The sequence below is a fragment of the Emydura macquarii genome, unplaced genomic scaffold, assembly GCF_026122565.2.
Source record: "Emydura macquarii macquarii isolate MOO-44397 ecotype Brisbane River unplaced genomic scaffold, CSIRO-AGI_Emac_v2 contig_1644, whole genome shotgun sequence".
Taxonomy (NCBI): Eukaryota; Metazoa; Chordata; order Testudines; family Chelidae; genus Emydura; species Emydura macquarii.
Window position 1 is genome coordinate 3,788,850 of NW_027131781.1, and position 16,382 is coordinate 3,805,231.

A 16,382-nucleotide genomic window follows, 5' to 3' on the forward strand; every position below is an offset into this window, starting at 1 on the left:
TTGGACATTAGGAAAAAGTTTTTCCCTAGGAGGGTGGTGAAGCACTGGAATGGGTTACCTAGGGAGGTGGTGGAATCTCCATCCTTAGAGGTTTTTAAGCTGAGGCTTGACAAAGCCTGGCTGGGATGATATAGCTGAGGTTAGTCCTGCTTTGAGCAGGGGGTTGGACTAGATACCTCCTGAGGTCCCTTCCAACTCTAATATTCTATGATTCTATGATTCTACACACGTAGAGTAGATTTTCTGTCCTCCAAGCCTCCCTCGGGAACTGGGCGCTGGCAGAGAGTGTGTCTAGGAGACTTACAGGCCCGAGACTCCTATCCTAATGGTCAGCTTGTTTGCAGGTAGGCCATAACTTTTACTCCGGTGGCACCGTGATACCATTGCTCAGAGAGGGATTCGGGGCCTCAGCCAGCCACAAAAGCAGCACTTGAGGGATGCTCTTATACAAGATCGCCATGCTAATCTGTCCTCTGAGGCACACCAGCTCCAGTGCTAGGATCACAGCCTTTGCCTTGCTCTCCATGGTGGTTCTGCTGGAGGATCACGGCCCTCTGTGTTGCTATTTTCTATTCAACACCATAGTTTTGCAGACAAATTTCCTGCCTCTACAATCTGAGCGTCTACATTAGACTTGACATGGGCAGAGACACCAATAAACAGAGAGAGGGAGGGGATAAGGGAGCAAGGACTACAGCAGCTGAAGGTCAGGTGCTTAATATTCTGCATGCATCAGGCTTAGACCCTCTTTGGAGGTTTAAAATGAATGAATGTAACGAATTGGGATTTGGGACCCAGAATGGTCATGGTGGGAGTGGGGAGCAAGGGGCAAAGCAGCGGCTCTTTATTTGCAGGTGGAGACATAGGTCCTCAGTTCTGGAGCCGCTTTATTTGCTTTGAAATTGGACAACAGAGTTTCCACTGAGACTGTGCACGTAGAAGTAAAGGGGGCCCGGTTCTGAGGAGAGAGAGTGGAGGTCGGTGTCCTCTTGAACAGAAGCAGTGGATGGGAGTGTGAGTGTGGTCTCCCACAAGAGCAGAGGCTGTGTTAGGGAATACCCACGCCCCTGCACCATTAGCGTGAGCAAAGTCACAGGGAGAGGCCATGGATCTAGCACTAAGGTGATGGGAAAGACCCACACAAAATCATAAATCATAGAATCATAGAAGATTAGGGTTGGAAGGGACCTCAGGAGGTATCTAGTCCAACCCCTGCACAAAGCAGGACTAGCCTCAGCTAAATCATCCCAGCCAGGGCTTTGTCAAGCCACACCTTAAAAACCTCTAAGGATGGAGATTCCTAATATCCAGCCTAGACCTCCCTCACTGCAACTTGAGACCATTGGTCCTAGTTCTGTCATCTGCCACCACTGAGAACAGCCTAGCTCTATCCTCCCTGGAACCCCCCATCGAGTACTTAAAGACTGCTATCAAATCCCCCCTCATTCTTCTCTTCTGCAGACTGAACAAGCCTACTTCTCTCAGCCTCTCCTCATAAGTCTTGTGCTCCAGCCCTCTCATCATTTTTGTTGCCCTCCGCTGGACTTTCTCCAATTTGTCCACACCCTTTCTGTAGTGGGGGCCCCAAAACTGGACACAATACTCCAAATGCGGCGTCACCAATGCCGAATGGAGGGGAATAATCACTGCCCTCGATCTGCTGGCAATGCTCCTACTAATGCAGCCCAAGATGCCATTAGCCTTTTTGGCAATGAGGGCACGCTGTTGAGTCATACCCAGTTTCTTATCCACTGTAACCCCCAGGTCCTTTTCTGCAGAACTGCTGCCTAGCTCATCGGTCCCCAGTCTGTAGCAGTGCATGGGACTCTTCCCTCCTATCCCTACCCTCCAACGTATCTACCAGCCCCCCAGCTTAGTGTCATCTGCAAACTTGCTGAGGGTGCATCCACCCCATCCTCCAGATCATTAATGAAGATGTTGAACAAAACCGGCCCCAGCACCGACCCCTGGGGCACTCCACTTGTGACTGGCTGCCAGCTAGACATGGAGCCATTGATCACTACTCATTGAGCCCTATGCTCTAGCCAGTTCTCTATCCATTTTATAGTCCATTCATCCAACCCATACTTCTTTAACTTGCTGATAAGAATATTGTGAGAGACCATATCCAAAGCTTTGCTAAGTCAAGGTCCACCGCTTTCCCCACATTCACAGAGCCAGTCACCTCATCATAAAAGATAATCAGGTTGGCCAGGCATGACTTGCCCTTGGTGAATCCATGCTGACTGTTCCTGATCACCTTCCTCTCTTCTGAGTGCCTCAAAATGTACTCCTTGAGGACCTGCTCCATGATTTTTCTGGGGATAGAGGTGAGGCTGACCGGTCTGTAGTTCCTCGGATCCTCTTTCTTCCCTTTCTTGAAGAGGGGCACTACGTGCCTTTTCCCAATTATCCAGGACCTCCCCCAGTCACCACGGTTTTTCAAAGATAATGGCCAATGGCTCTGCAATCACATCAGCCAACTCCCTCGGCACCCTAGGATGCATTGCATCTGGCTCCATGGACTTGTGCATGTCCAGCCTTTCTAAATAGTCCTGAACCTGTTCTTTCAGCACTGAGAGCTGCTCACCTCCTCCCCATTCTTCGCTGCCCAGTGCAGTAATCTGGGAGCCCTCTCTGTGAAGACAGAGGCAAAAAAAGCATTGGATACTTCAGCTTTTTCCACATCATCTGTCACATGCACCCAAAGGCTACAGGAATATGCTGCCTGACCTGGCAATACCAGCGTTCATTGGTGCTGTGACAGCTGACTGAGAAGCATGGGAGTTTAGCACGGAGTTCCAGCATCGTGGTGATACTGTGGAAATAAACACAACTTTTTACCCACTTCAATAAAATACAGAATTCCTTAAGGATGAGCATATGTTGACTGTACGCATGGGATTTGTTTTCAGTTTGAATCCCTGTAATGTTCCTGCTGTGGAAGTTTGGTTCCCTGTTTTAATACTAGACTTGCACTGCTAAAAATCCAACCATTCCTGGCTTTGTATTGTCTTTCTCCAAACACAGGGTGGCTTTTTAAAGAGTAATTCAATTGTGTTTCATTTTAATTAGCGTGGAGCTGCATCCAAACTGTCACAAAGTTCAGGGGGTGAATTCAATGGCAGTTCTTCATGACTGACTCCAGCAAGATTTGGGCTGGAAAGTGATATTTTGTTGGCTGGTGAGCGGTAGGAACTCCCTTTTGTTAGAATTGCTAGCGTGCAGTATAAATTAGTCAGCAGAGCTGACAGCTACTCTACTGTTGCAGCTTTCTTCTTTGATTACTATGGAGATACAGTGCTCCTAATACCTGGCCATGAACTAACGCTGTCTGTGGCAAATGACTTTGACAAATAAGTTGATGTGAACAGAATTTATCCCGTGCACTCTTCAGAGTGAGAATGTATTCAGTTATTCAGTATCCACAATTTGCAATCCAGGCTGTGAGATACTGCAGCTGGGTCGCATGGTATTCTTTTTGCTCCCTGATTGGATGATCCGATCTATATAAATGGCTATCCTAAAGGACTTTCATTTAGCCACACCACCTATTTTATTTCTTGATTTTAAACAAATTCATTCTCTTTCCATTCATCTCAGTGAAGCTGCTTGCATATGGATGTTCATGAAGAATGAGCAAAAAAGCATGGCGTGGATGTCACCAAATCAAAATAATATTCAGAATTCGCAAACCTGCTTGGGAATGCTTTCCCCCGCTGTTCACCCAGATTTTCATGGAGTGGGTAATTGGTTTGCATTTTTCCATTGAAGGGCCGGTTTTGGCTTCAAAACTTCATCCCAAGTGTGGCTGGCATCTGCCAGGCTCCACTTTACCTGGGTCACCAGATGTTTTAGGGTAACGTAACCCTTCTGCCAGGTGTAGCCAGCGACAAGAAGCGCCCCTAGATATGAAACCCGGTTCTTAACAATACAAAGCAGAACCAACTTGAACCACTGCCCAGCAATCTTGGAAAACTAGCCCCTCCATCCCCCCCCGGGCACCTCTAAAAGGCAATGCTTCCCTACTCGCAAGCACGGAGACTGTGTACGACAAAAGAAAACTTGTATTAAAAGGGAAAGGGAATCCTGCATTGATTTGGGCAAACACCACAACCCCAATCTGAAAGCTTGTCCCCATAAACAAACACCCCCCCCCCGTATGTTGGGCAGCGTCCTGTGCCTCAGTTTCCCGCTTTGCGGTGGGAAAGTCTGCCAAGAGAATGTCCCTTTCATACACATCATTCCCCTCTCCCTCCGCTGCGCCCCATGTGCAGTTGGCCACCCCGGGTCAGCAAAGACGCGAGTTCAGCGGTGCATTCAGGTGGGTTCACTCCCACCTCCGAAAGGAGGGCCTGGGGCACGCATTTAGCAATGCCTCTGCTGCTGCTGCCGCCGGCTCGCTGCTCTGTTCTTGCTGCTGCTGCAGCCGCTGTCCTCTGCCACTGCAGCTACCGTGCTTACCTCTACCGCCGCTGTGCACATTGAGTTCTGCCGCTGTTACCGCTGCTCCTGCTGGCCGCTCGCTCGCTGCCACTTCTGCCGGGCAGCACTCTGAGGGGCTGCCATTTTGCCCAGCTCTCAGTGATTTCTCTGGGGACTGAGGTACCCTCTCATTTTCACTGTGCTTAGCAAGTGAGATTCAGCTTGGGGTGACCCCTTCAGTCAGGACAAGCTAAGTACAGTTCGGCTGCCCTTTCCTCATACAATAAGAATAACAACATTTCATTCCCCTGGCCTTCGATGCTAACATGAATTGTAACCCAGACCCAGCCAGAATGGGTCACTTGGGCAAAGCAGCTGTGTCTGCCGAACACCGAGGTAGAGTAGGTGTGTTTATGCAAATGTGGGGTGGTGAACCAGCACAGTCACAGGATCAGTGTCTGCCATCTCAATACACACGACAACATGCAGAGGCAAACAGCAGGAGACCATTGTCCCGGGATGTACCAAATCTAGTCCATTGCAGGTGTATTTTGGGTGATGTTTCTGTTTTTCCTCTCCTGGTTCCAGGGGTTGCTTTCCTGACCGTCGGGCTTACCCTATACCTAATAGCTGAATTGCATTCAGCACTAGTAACCTACACGGATTGCATGTTCTGAACATGATGCTTTGTGTAGCCTCTTCTAAAATTGTCATTAAATCACTGTTGATGCTAAGTCCATAAGAAACATCTATGCGGTAACCTGCATCACTGATTTCCCATTGTCTCCTGATTACTATGTGATCTGTTTGTTATTTTAGAAAGCGGTCCTTATAGTTAAGGATGATGGTATGTTTCTGATGCAGCTGATGGTTAAAATACCTCATAGAATATCCCCACAATAAATCCCAGTTCTCCTGCCATCTATATTAATTTCTTAGATTTATATTTTAGAAAGGGCCAGTGTGACTTCCCCAACCAGAAGGAAGGGTGGAATAAACTTGTTTGTTGGGCTAAACTCATTTTTCTGCTGCCTCCATGCTTTTTGGCCACTTGCTGTGGATTTTTTAAGGCTCTGGTATTTCCTAACAGAAATGTAGTGGATTCAGTGTTTGAACACTGGGAAGTTTGGGGTTTTTTTTTAGCCTGTTAAAGGGCAAAAGGTCAGTTGAATTTAGGGTTCAAACTCTAAACCCCTCCAAAGCTCAGGGAAAAGGCTGGCTGAAAACTTTTCATCAAACCTTTTTCCAACGGAAAATTGGGTTTCTGACCAAACCAAATTGTTCTCAAAAACTTTCGGCTTTCTGCAGAAAATTTTGAGTTTTTTGACAAATTTTGTCAAGACCAAAAAAGTTTCAGGGTTTGGCTGAAAATTTTGGGTCTTGTTGCAAAAACAAGAAAACAACAAAAACAACCCAAAAAAATCCCCCCAAAAACACAAGTTAAATTTTCCACAGGAGGAAAAAAACCCATTTTCCCATTCAGAGGCGGTTTAGAGCCAGGGTTTTATTTCTGGCACGTCTCTGGAAGAGCCTCCAAAAGAGTGTCCAAGGGCACTAGGCTCATGATTAACTTGGGGGAGAGACTCCAAAAAGCACCTGTAATATGCACAGAGACTCGTTCTTGTCATCTGGGAGCCTGCTGAGCGCCAGGAGTGGGCACCCTCCCCCCCCCGCCCCCCCGTGGGGCTGGTAAAAACAAAGGGCATGAGAGTAACAATTGCAGGAGGACAGGAAGTCATCAGCTATACAGGGAAGGAGGGAAAAAGGAGCATTGGCAGCAGCTCAGACGCTATGGTCAAGAGGCTGGCATTGGATGCTAGTACCACAGAACTAGTGTGCAGGTATTACTGATTGTATTGTCGTAGCGCATAGTAGCCCTACCCAACGACCAGGACCTCCTTGTGCTAGGTCCTGTACAAACACAGAACAAAAAAGAAAGTCCCTGCCCCTTACAGTCTGTAAGACAAGAGTCAACAGATGGATATAGACAGTTGCACTCTGAATGAAATCAGCGTAATAGATGAGTTTGGAAATGTAGCAGCAGCATAAATCAGAAGCACAATCTCTGTTTTTCAAAGCTGAAAACCTCTACCAGCTGCAACAGTCCAGTATGGAACGGAGGAAAGGTACCCAAGCCTCACAGGAAGTATAGGATAGTGCATTTGTATTCTGACACCAATAACACTGGCTTTTGTTGCTGGCAAACCTTCCCCCGTCTTTTTCTATCGCTTGTTTAAAAAACAAAATGTTGTACTCTCACTGTAATGGCTTTTACAAAGCCAAATAAAATAAAATAAAATAAAACATGACAAACGTTTCCCTATTCTAGTTCCAAACAGCTGACATTTTTTGCGTTGGGATCAATTGTTTCTTTCTACAATCAGTTGTTTCTGTTGAAGACACACAGAGTCTAAAAATCTCCATTTCCCACAAGGAAATATTGCTATCAGCTCACAGATTTTTCTCCAAAATGTATAAAAGCTTTGAGACGCTCCAGCGTTGGCTCTGCTGTTTTCACTAAGAATCATAATCAACTGCTGCGATTTAAAAAGAAAAGTCAGCTCTTTGTGCTTAAAGAATAAACTGTTTGGCAGAGAGAGTGTCTCCCTTTGATGGCTGCACCCTCTTTTCCTTGCTCTAATACAAACATTTCTAAGTCTAACCCCAGTCACTGGGGAGATGCAGTCCACTCAAATTTGGCTCCATTGTAGTGAAATTTTTTTGGAAATTACTTTCTGGCCTGGATTAACTAGAGCACAGGACAACGGTCCAAATATAAAATGGGAAATGGTTCTTAATTTGCACCACTCTTTTCTCCTACAGGATTAATCACATATGATAAATAGCAATGAAAACCTTCTTTTACAGATTTTTTGTCCCATGATAACCTATGCTGTTCAATTTTCCAGAAACTACAGTGAAATGTCCCCATAACAACTCAGCTTTTCTGAAGTGATTTTGTTTCCAAGTCTCTCCTTTTGCCATTATTTCTTTCCTTCATTTCCCAATAAATCATTTCAGTTGACAGCTGTTTACATTTTGAAAGTATTACATCAATATTATCACATTGAAACTTTATTTTCCTTTGAGCTTCTGGCGTTTTGAGCTCATACAAAGAAGATCAGCTATATTAAGTTGTCTGAGCATGATCTCTAATAACACAGCAAAAAAGAATCCTCATAACGATATAGCCATATGAATCACTGTACAGTGCAGGCTGTGCAAACACTGGCTTTCTAGAAGATCTATCAAGTAAAACCACATCCTGCATTAACTGCTGAATCATTCTGAATTGTGGTACATCTCGCAGGTTTACCAAACTCCTTACAGCCAATTCACAAGCAGAAAAAGAGGCAATGTTTATCTAAGTAAATTATTCACCGCAAATTCTTCACCCAGCTCTACCTAAACAATTTGAGAAAAAAGATTCTCTTTGTCTTCAGAGTTGATTTTAAACTCAAAACCTATGAGGATCAACAGAATCATCTCCCATCCTTTCCCTGTCGTTGGGGTAAACATGAGGTAATGTGGTGTCCTTAGATGTTGAAACAGTCTCTGTGATAAGAGAGAAGGCTTACAGAATTGCTCATCTGCAATAACTTTTGCTGATGGATTAGAGAATGGCATGATCAGGCCTGATTGTATGGTACTTAAATTCCCATTCAAGTCAAGGGGAGTTTGGCCCCCATGAGAGCTGCAAAACTGGGGGCGGAGAGGAATTATGAAAAATGTCAATTCATTTGTTTCATAGCATTCATCATGGAATAATTATTTTCTTTTAAAAAAGGTGAACTGTCTTTTTAAAATGTTCCCCCCTTTTCTCCTATTTCCCTTTTTGCTCTGGGGTCCAATACAATAAAGAGTGTCTGATGACCAGGGGCTTCTTTACTTTTTCCTTTTTTCCACTCTGTAACTTTTCAAACCTTCCTCAGCTTGTGAAAAGTTCACGTGTGGTCGAGTGACAGAATTCCAGTGTTCCCTTTGTCACTGTGTCACTTTTCCAAGGAGGGAGACATTTTAAAAAGTTACAGAACATACTGCTGAGAGGGAGGAGCTGGTGCCTTTATGAGAAGACTGGGGGTGTAGCAAGGACATTCCTACCAGATGGGACTCCAGAACATCTGCGGATCTAGACCCCAGTTAGTACTGCTTGTGAAACACTGACTCGTGTGAGTTAGGAATTGTCGCACCAAGAACAGAATGATCTGCAGCAACCTTTGAGCCATTTATACTGAGCCGAAGCGAAACCCTTTTTTCAGTGCCTTTGCTCAGCTCTTCTGTATTGGGAATTCCCTGCAACTGCACCACTTTAAACAATAGGAGACGCTGGACGTTTTTGCTTCCACTGATCACTTTCTGGATGCAATTATCCTAAAGCTTAGCTATTACCTGAGTTTTCCATTAAGAGTGTTAACATCATTAATGAGTATGATGTGAACTCTGGGACAGTGCTGGATTTTTCCTCTGTCCTGGAAGCAATGAATGTTGCACCCTTGGCACCAATGGATAGTTAAGCAAACTCTAGGAACTGCAATACGGTCCATTCTGTCAATAGGCATGTCATATGGGATGCCAGGTGCAGAATTACTGATGTAGTTGCCAAATTTTCAGGGTTATGTCATGATTTACTGCATTTATTGAACTCCTAGGCATTGTCGACTTTGTTTGAGAGGTTCCAGAAATACAGAGGATGGTTGTTTAATAATCTTGGCACCTTCCATATGCTAATACACATGGAAAATATTATATTGATTATTCCTCTCTTTTTTTTCCACTGGAAACGATTCACTGTGAACAAGTGGCTAGAAAAGTCAGTGCCTGCTGCAGAAGTTCATTATGAAAAAACAAATAAAATCGTTAATGGAGTCCTACCCAGATTGCTTAGCAAACAGCAAATAGGATTCCTGTTTCTCAGTAGAGTCTGGTAACGTATTTGTAATGGAACCATAGAAATGGAGGGCTGGAAAAGACTTTGGGAGATCATCAAATCCAGGCCCTTGTACTGAGGCAGGGCCAAGTCATCTTTGAAAGTTTCCCTTTGAAAGCTTTCAAGACCGTGCTTCCATGTTGCATATTGGACAGAGTTGTTATGCTGGTTTTGCTGGCCAGAGAGCTCACATTAATAAGCTCGCTGTTTGACGCCATTAAACAGACAGTGAGCATTGGCAGTCTGCCGTCCCAAGCCAGGAAGCCTGACTTTCCCCACACAAAAATGTCTGTAGTAGAACGTACCACCTCAGCTTCTTTCTGTGTGTGTCCCCTTGATCCCCCAGTGAGTACCGGAGAGCGACTGTGAAGACATTTTTATAGTACAGCTAGTTTTTCCACAAGAAAATCAGAATTTGGCTGGAAAATTTTTATGAGATTTGGAAGAAGCTGGTTGACAAGGAGGATTGACTAGTGATTCACGTAGGGGACTGAGAGGTGTTGGTTTTCTTCCCGGCTCAGCTTTAGACTAGCTTTGGGACCATGGGCAAGTCATTTTGGCCTAGATTGTATATTTTAGCAACACATGAATGAGGGGCTCTTTACTTAGACCTCCCCCAGATGGGACAGTCACAAGAGCTGGGCAGTGCTAGGATAGCTTAGGATTGCTTTCAGGAGACTTTAGTTAGACGTCATAGCTTCTCCTTTTGAACTGATAATATTCACCACTCTCCGTGGCAGAAACTCTCTTGGCACCGGAGGCAGGAGCAGCATCTTACAATGAAAACCCTTCCCGATAACCTCTGAACTGTCAATCGCGGACTTGGCCCTCAGTTCATAACAACATTCACTGAAAACACACTTTGTATAAGCACTAACAGCAAACCACATCTGCTCGGGTCGAGGCAGGTCACATTTGTGAACAAAGCACTCAAAGAAACGTCTCCATACTTGTCATGGTTGGCTCTCATGTAGCGCGCAGACGCTCACCGTACAAGACGCTGGCAGGGTGGAGCCACCTTTTCTGGAGAATTGAGATGACGACAGCAATTACTTCTCAACTCAAAGGCATAGTTTACAGCAAGTACATTACAGCCCCATTTATCCGGTAGTCTCAAGCAAATTCCAGATCTCTCAAACAGCTGTTTAGTTTTGAAAAGACCTAATCCCCCATAGGAGCTGGAGAAATGCTGGCTGGCCATACTGCCGAATGGCTGGCTAGCTTAGTACCCTGGAGGGGATCAGAACTGAGCTTCATGTAGCTGGAAGGGTAAGTTAAAACAGGTTCAGTTAAGGGGTGGTGCGGGGAAGTCCTAGGAGGAGGGTAGGGTTCATTGAGATGAGTGCCCACTCATTGGGGTTCTGCCGCCCTTGCAGTGAGGAATACACTACTCTGCAAGGAACCCTACTGATTTCAGCGGGGCTGTTCCTGGAGCAAAGTGTTACTCAGTGGGAGTAAGGGCTTTGCAACCTGGCCCATTCTCATCAGACTGCATTTACATTAGTTGAACATTTGCTGCGCCACTCCGAGGTTTAAGGCGACAAACACAAAAATGACTAGGGGTATGGAACAGGAGAGAGAAATAAGACTGGGACTTTGCAGCTTGGAAAAGAGATGACTAAGGGGGGGATATGACAGAGGTCTGTAAAATCATGACTGGTGTGGAGAAACTAAATAAGATGGTGTCATTCTCAAAACCCAAGAACTAGGGGGTCACCCAATGAAATTAATAGGTAGCAGGTTTAAAACAAACAAAAGGAAGTACTGCTTCATCCAGCTCACGGTCAACCTGTGGAACTCTTTGCCAGAGGATGTTGTGAAGGCCAAGACTATAACTGGGTTCAGAAAAGAACTAGATAAGTCCCTGAAGGATAGGTCCATCAACGGTTATTAGCTGGGATTGGCAGGGATGTAAAACTATGCTCTGAACCATCCCTAGTCTCCGCTTGCCTGAAGCTGGGAGTGGGCGACAGGATGGGTCACTTGATGATTGTCTGTTCTATTCATTCCCTCTGAAGCACCTGGCATTGGCCAGAAGACAGGGCACTGGGCTAGATGGACCATTGGTCCGACCGTTCGTATGTTCACACATAGCATTTCTCAAATGTGGCCACCAGCAGATCTTTTTGCGGCAAAGCATGGGCGGAGATTGGGGGGGTGCAAAGAAGTGGCCCCTCCGTGCACTGCTCAATGGTTGCTCCTGAATAGCTGTTGCCAAGGTCAGTGAGATACACTGCCTTAGTCTTTGCGCTGGCGCCGCTGGCAGGGATCGGTGGCCTGCACCACGCAGCCTGCTCGGGGCCTGCGGGTGTGTGACACCAGAGGCGGCTCTTGTCAATGAAGGCGGTGGTGGTGTTCGGTTGTCTCCTGGGCAGCTCCCCGACTCCCGGCCGGCCAGGGCATGGGGAGCCTGGGACGTCACAGGCAGCTAGTGAGTTCCCGACCCACCTTCCCCAGGGTGGGCTCTCGCTGAAGGGCTGCAGGAGGCAGGGACAGAGAGACAGACGGGTTTGTCAGAGCGGCCACCAGCAAGAGTCGGTGGCCGCATTCTGAGGCCACCAAAACATATGTTGTGAGAACCCCTGTGGCACTGAAACTGAAGCATGACCGTTGCCTCTTGGACACCTTGTAAACAGGTCGATATCCGTATGCTGACGAGCCCAATTGCTCTGTGACAAGGAAGTTCCTCTCAATGAATTGTGCTATTCTAGTCACTAACGCACAGTCCAGGGGCATAGTTGTGGGATTTCTTTAAATCCTTCGTGTTTATCCAACCATTTTGGGAAATGGTCAGGATACAAAGCAGAGAGACAAGGTGGGTGAGGCGATATCTTCTATTGGACCAGCTCCTGTGGATGAGAGAGAGAAGAACTGTCAAGCTCACACAACATTCTTCTTCAGGCCATGTGTGGCTTGAAAGCTTCTCTCTCTCACCAGCAGGAGTTGACCCAATAAAAGGTATTACCTCACCCCCCTTGTCCCTCTGATATTCTGGGACCGACATGGCTACAACAATGCTGCCGGACGTAGAGCAGTGAGAGAAGGTTTGTGGGTTTTCCTTACAACTGGCTACGTCCATAGGTTGGCAACGGTGAAGCTCCCAACGGGCTTTTTGTTGCTGCTGAATGGTAACTCGTCTTCCTTCTCTGAGCACTGTGTTCAGTAAAGTATGGGACTCAGTGCTGCAAAGACTTATGCACATACTTGACTTTGCTAGCGGTGTGTAATCCTGCCGAATTCACAGTGCATGAAGTTAAGCATGTGTATGTCTTTGCAAAACGGGGGTTTGCTCTGCAGCATTTTACTATCCTGAGTCAAACAGACATGCCTCTAAACCACAAAGTCTGCTGTTCTTAGACCCTGACTGGTTGTAATGTTACATGTTTTTGTTTAAATTGAATAGTTCTTATCTTCCATTGTCTTTTGTATTTCAGTTATTCTGTGATTCAATTTCCTATGCTTGGGTATAATTGTGTATTTTAATACTCTCCTCTTTTTACTATCTCCCAAAAATAATAATTAAAACAGCATATACCATAGAAAGAAAAACATGGTCCCCCCTCAGCTGTTGATCTCCCTTGAAATTCTGGTTTTTGATCTAGAAATGAGATGGGGAGTGACAGGTGGGAAACTCAGGAAGAAAACTGAAAATGTTTAATTTTATCAAAAAGCATTTAGCTCCTGGAAAGAATCGTACGCAAACAAATTGGAAGCGCATGCATACATTGGAAATGTTTTGGATTCTTCTGCTGTTTTGATCTCTGTTCAAGACATTCATTCTCCCCAATCTGGAGTCCCAAAACATACATTTTCTGTGGAAAAAGTGGAAAGAAATCAACTTTCCCGAATGTTCTGCTTCATCCAAGAGTGTCTGGAGCAGAGCTTAGCTTCTTTCTTCAGTCCTGAACCCAGTTTGACAAATATCCAACAGACAGAGATAAGATTCTGGAATTTGGACTAATTTCAAAAGGTTATTAGTAGTAAATTGTGGGGCGGGGGGGATGGAGGAGAGGGAAGGAGGGAATTATTTAGGCCCTGTCCTCTCCATCTTGTGCTTCTAAGGGCTAACTTGATATGGGTGGAACGTCCCTTTCACAATCTCATTTATCAGCAGCAAGCCCCGTTTTTCTGGCTGCCCTTGTGTTTTAACAGAGATCCGACAATGCAGATGTAATGCTGGTAGCTAGATTCTGCAGGGCTCCCTTTTGCAGACTGAGTGTTGGGTTCCAAAGAGATTTGAGGAGAAGGGCTCTGGGATCAAATCTATCTTAAAATATATCCTTTGATTTTATTTATGTGGGGTTTTTTGTTTGTTCATTTATGCGGAAAGGGGAAAAGTGCACTGCAGCCACAACCGCTGGCATGATCTTATCGCGCTGGTGCTGTATTCATTTCTAATCTGAATGCAAGGCCAGATCCAAAGCTGCTCTAAATCAGAGCTACACTGATTTACACTGGCTGAGGATCTGGCACTCAAAATCTGGGTCTTAATAGAAAGCCCCTTATTGAGTTGGGACTTGGCTCCCTGTGACTGTTACCTGGAGTGGTTCTCAAACAGAGGCATGGGAAATCTTGGGGGGGTACTTCTAGGGGGTACTCAGCTCATCCAGATCAATGTTTCTCAAGCTGGGGGTTGCAACTCCCGGGTGGGGGGGGTCACAGGATGGGTTGGGGGGGGGGCCACAAGTGTGGAGGTGGCAAGCAGAGAAATTGCCTGGGGCTTCATGCCCCAGGGGACCCCATGAAGTTAAGTTACATGCTTCAGCCCCGAGCGGCAGGAATCGGGCTTCAGACAAGGCTCAGGAGTGACAGACGGGCTCAAGTAGCACAGTGAAATGGAAGTACAACATCTATATTCCAGTCGATTTGTTTTATAATTCTGGGGTAAAAACGAGAGTGCCAGCCATTTTCCAGTCAGAGTGTGCTGTGACACTTCTGTACTTTTCTGTCTGGTTTTGTAAGCAGGTGGCTTTAAACTTGGGGTACGCAGGACAAATCAGACTCCTGAAAGGGGTGAAGTAGTCTGGAAGGGTTGAGAATCGCTTCTTTATAGGGACAATGTCATTAAAGAGAGCCAAGATAATACTCTCCGGTGGTGGGACCCAACGAGGGAACTCCATGTCAAGGGAGCTTAGCGTTTAGCTGTGTTCAGATTAAATAGTGAGGTCGATTGTCTCAATAAAGCCTCCTCCAGTCGTCACGACTCTTTCCATCCCAAAACAACTGGCTGAGGGGACAATCAAGTCTTGAGGGATTCATCTTGGAGAGGAGGGGGACTATAATTGCCGCTGGATAACTGGGAAGCCTTTCTCTCTCCTTGGTCTCCTCTTAGCTTCCTGGCTATGTTTTTCTAGGTGCTTGGCTGGGCGGTGAGCACCTACTTCATGCTGTAGCGGAAGTGCTACATAACCATGAGACAACTTAGCCTGATCGCTCCCCAGGCAGCCATCTTCAGTAGAGACCTGCACTAATCCAGGTACATCCAGGTGAGCTCCCTCCGGAAGAATTCCTTGCTCAGGCCTGGCACCAAGCGGACTGTTCTTCCCTCCTTGGAAGCAGAATTAGAGAAGGTCTTAACAGAAGCTAAATGCAACGGCTCAGACCACACCCTGGTGTGGCTCTCCAGGGGCCAGCACTGATCTCGGCTTCGACGATATTATTTTGTGGTCAGGAATGATTCCTCCGCATAGGAACAGCTCATCTTTCTTTTCCATGGAATGCGTAAGTGCCCTCCCACTGACAACATCTTGACTGGGGCATCTGCGCTGGAAGGGCAGGCAGGCAGGGTGGACTCTCTGCAAACCCGTGGCCTCTCTTCAGTCCTCTCACGCTGTACCTCCTACAAGTTTAGCTTGTCCCTCCCACTCCTTCCCAATGAACAGCTTCTGGCAGGGAGCTGGGAAAGGCAGAGGATATGTGTGAGCTTTTTCCAGAGTAAGGCTACCACTCTGGCTCAGTGCCTCAAGCGGATGGTAGGGGTAGGGTACCAGGAGCCTTTAGCACTCACATGGACTTCTACAGAGGGCTCTTTGTCGCCTGGGCTCTCAGCTTCTTACCAGGTAAGCTCCCTCTCCTCTCTACCATCTGCTGAACTCTGGAAAGCTTCTCTGAGGGCTGAAGGCACCGAAGGCAGCAGGCAGCTTTAAAAAGCGTGGGGGGGGGGGGGGGGGATTAGCTTTTGCTTATGTTGGCAACCAAAGGAAAAATAGCCTGAGAAAGCCACAGTTTAATAAGGCCATTGGTCAATTAGTAAAAAGTTCTACAGTCAATGCAGAGGGGTAAAGCTGGGGATTTTTCTCAGAAAAGTTGAAAGGGATAAAATCTTTTGCTTGGTTCCTGAGGGATGACTGGGAATGAAGGAGAGAGAATGCTGTCCTCTGTAAAGCATTCACAGCTCCTCATCTGGTTTACAGTTGTGTGTGGGATTAGTTTGTATCTTTTTTTTTAAAAAAGGAGAAAATGGAAAAAATACGTTAAGACAAAAGTGAAATACCTGAGACAGTGGTATATTTGGGGTGCTAGTGGCAGCTTGTTCTTCATCAGCACAAACGGGTCTGAGCATGGAGAAGGTGTCGGGGGCTAATTAACCTCAGGGTGTCGAGATTTTAGGTGCTCAGCTCATTTTAAGATGTGAGTGTGCAGCCTTCCCTCACATATGGTTCAGTGCGTGGCTGCATAAGCCGTGTTGGGTTACAAGAGGGGGGAAGTTGTGCTTATTGTTGGCCACTTGCCTGTGAGTTTAAGTTCAGTTGTTACGGAAAGCGAGAGCCCGCGGTAGTCATTTTTGCTGAAATGATACTTTCCAGCTTTCCATGCACAGTCCTACCTCAGAAGCAAAGGAGACTGTGACTCTGCTTTGAGCTTTAGAACAAAAGGAAATTGTTTGACCAGCTAATAAAACGTTGCTGCTGTTGCTAACTAAATTACACAGACCAATATGATGCTAAGAACCAGATTGGGATCTCTTGTGCCACTGTAAATACTTCTAAACATCCTGAGGGAAAGTATATCTATTTTTTCTAATTGCACG

General features: G+C 46.1%; 1 protein-coding gene across 1 annotated transcript in view; it reads left to right on the forward strand.

The window, feature by feature from the left end:
- The first annotated feature begins 15,359 nt into the window (after positions 1–15,359).
- Positions 15,360–16,382, forward strand: part of ITGA11 (integrin subunit alpha 11) — a 143,887-nt gene continuing 142,864 nt past the window's right edge. The window contains exon 1 of the mRNA XM_067556056.1: positions 15,360–15,411. Coding sequence (XP_067412157.1) covers positions 15,360–15,411 — 52 coding nt within the window. The remainder of the gene's footprint in view (positions 15,412–16,382) is intronic.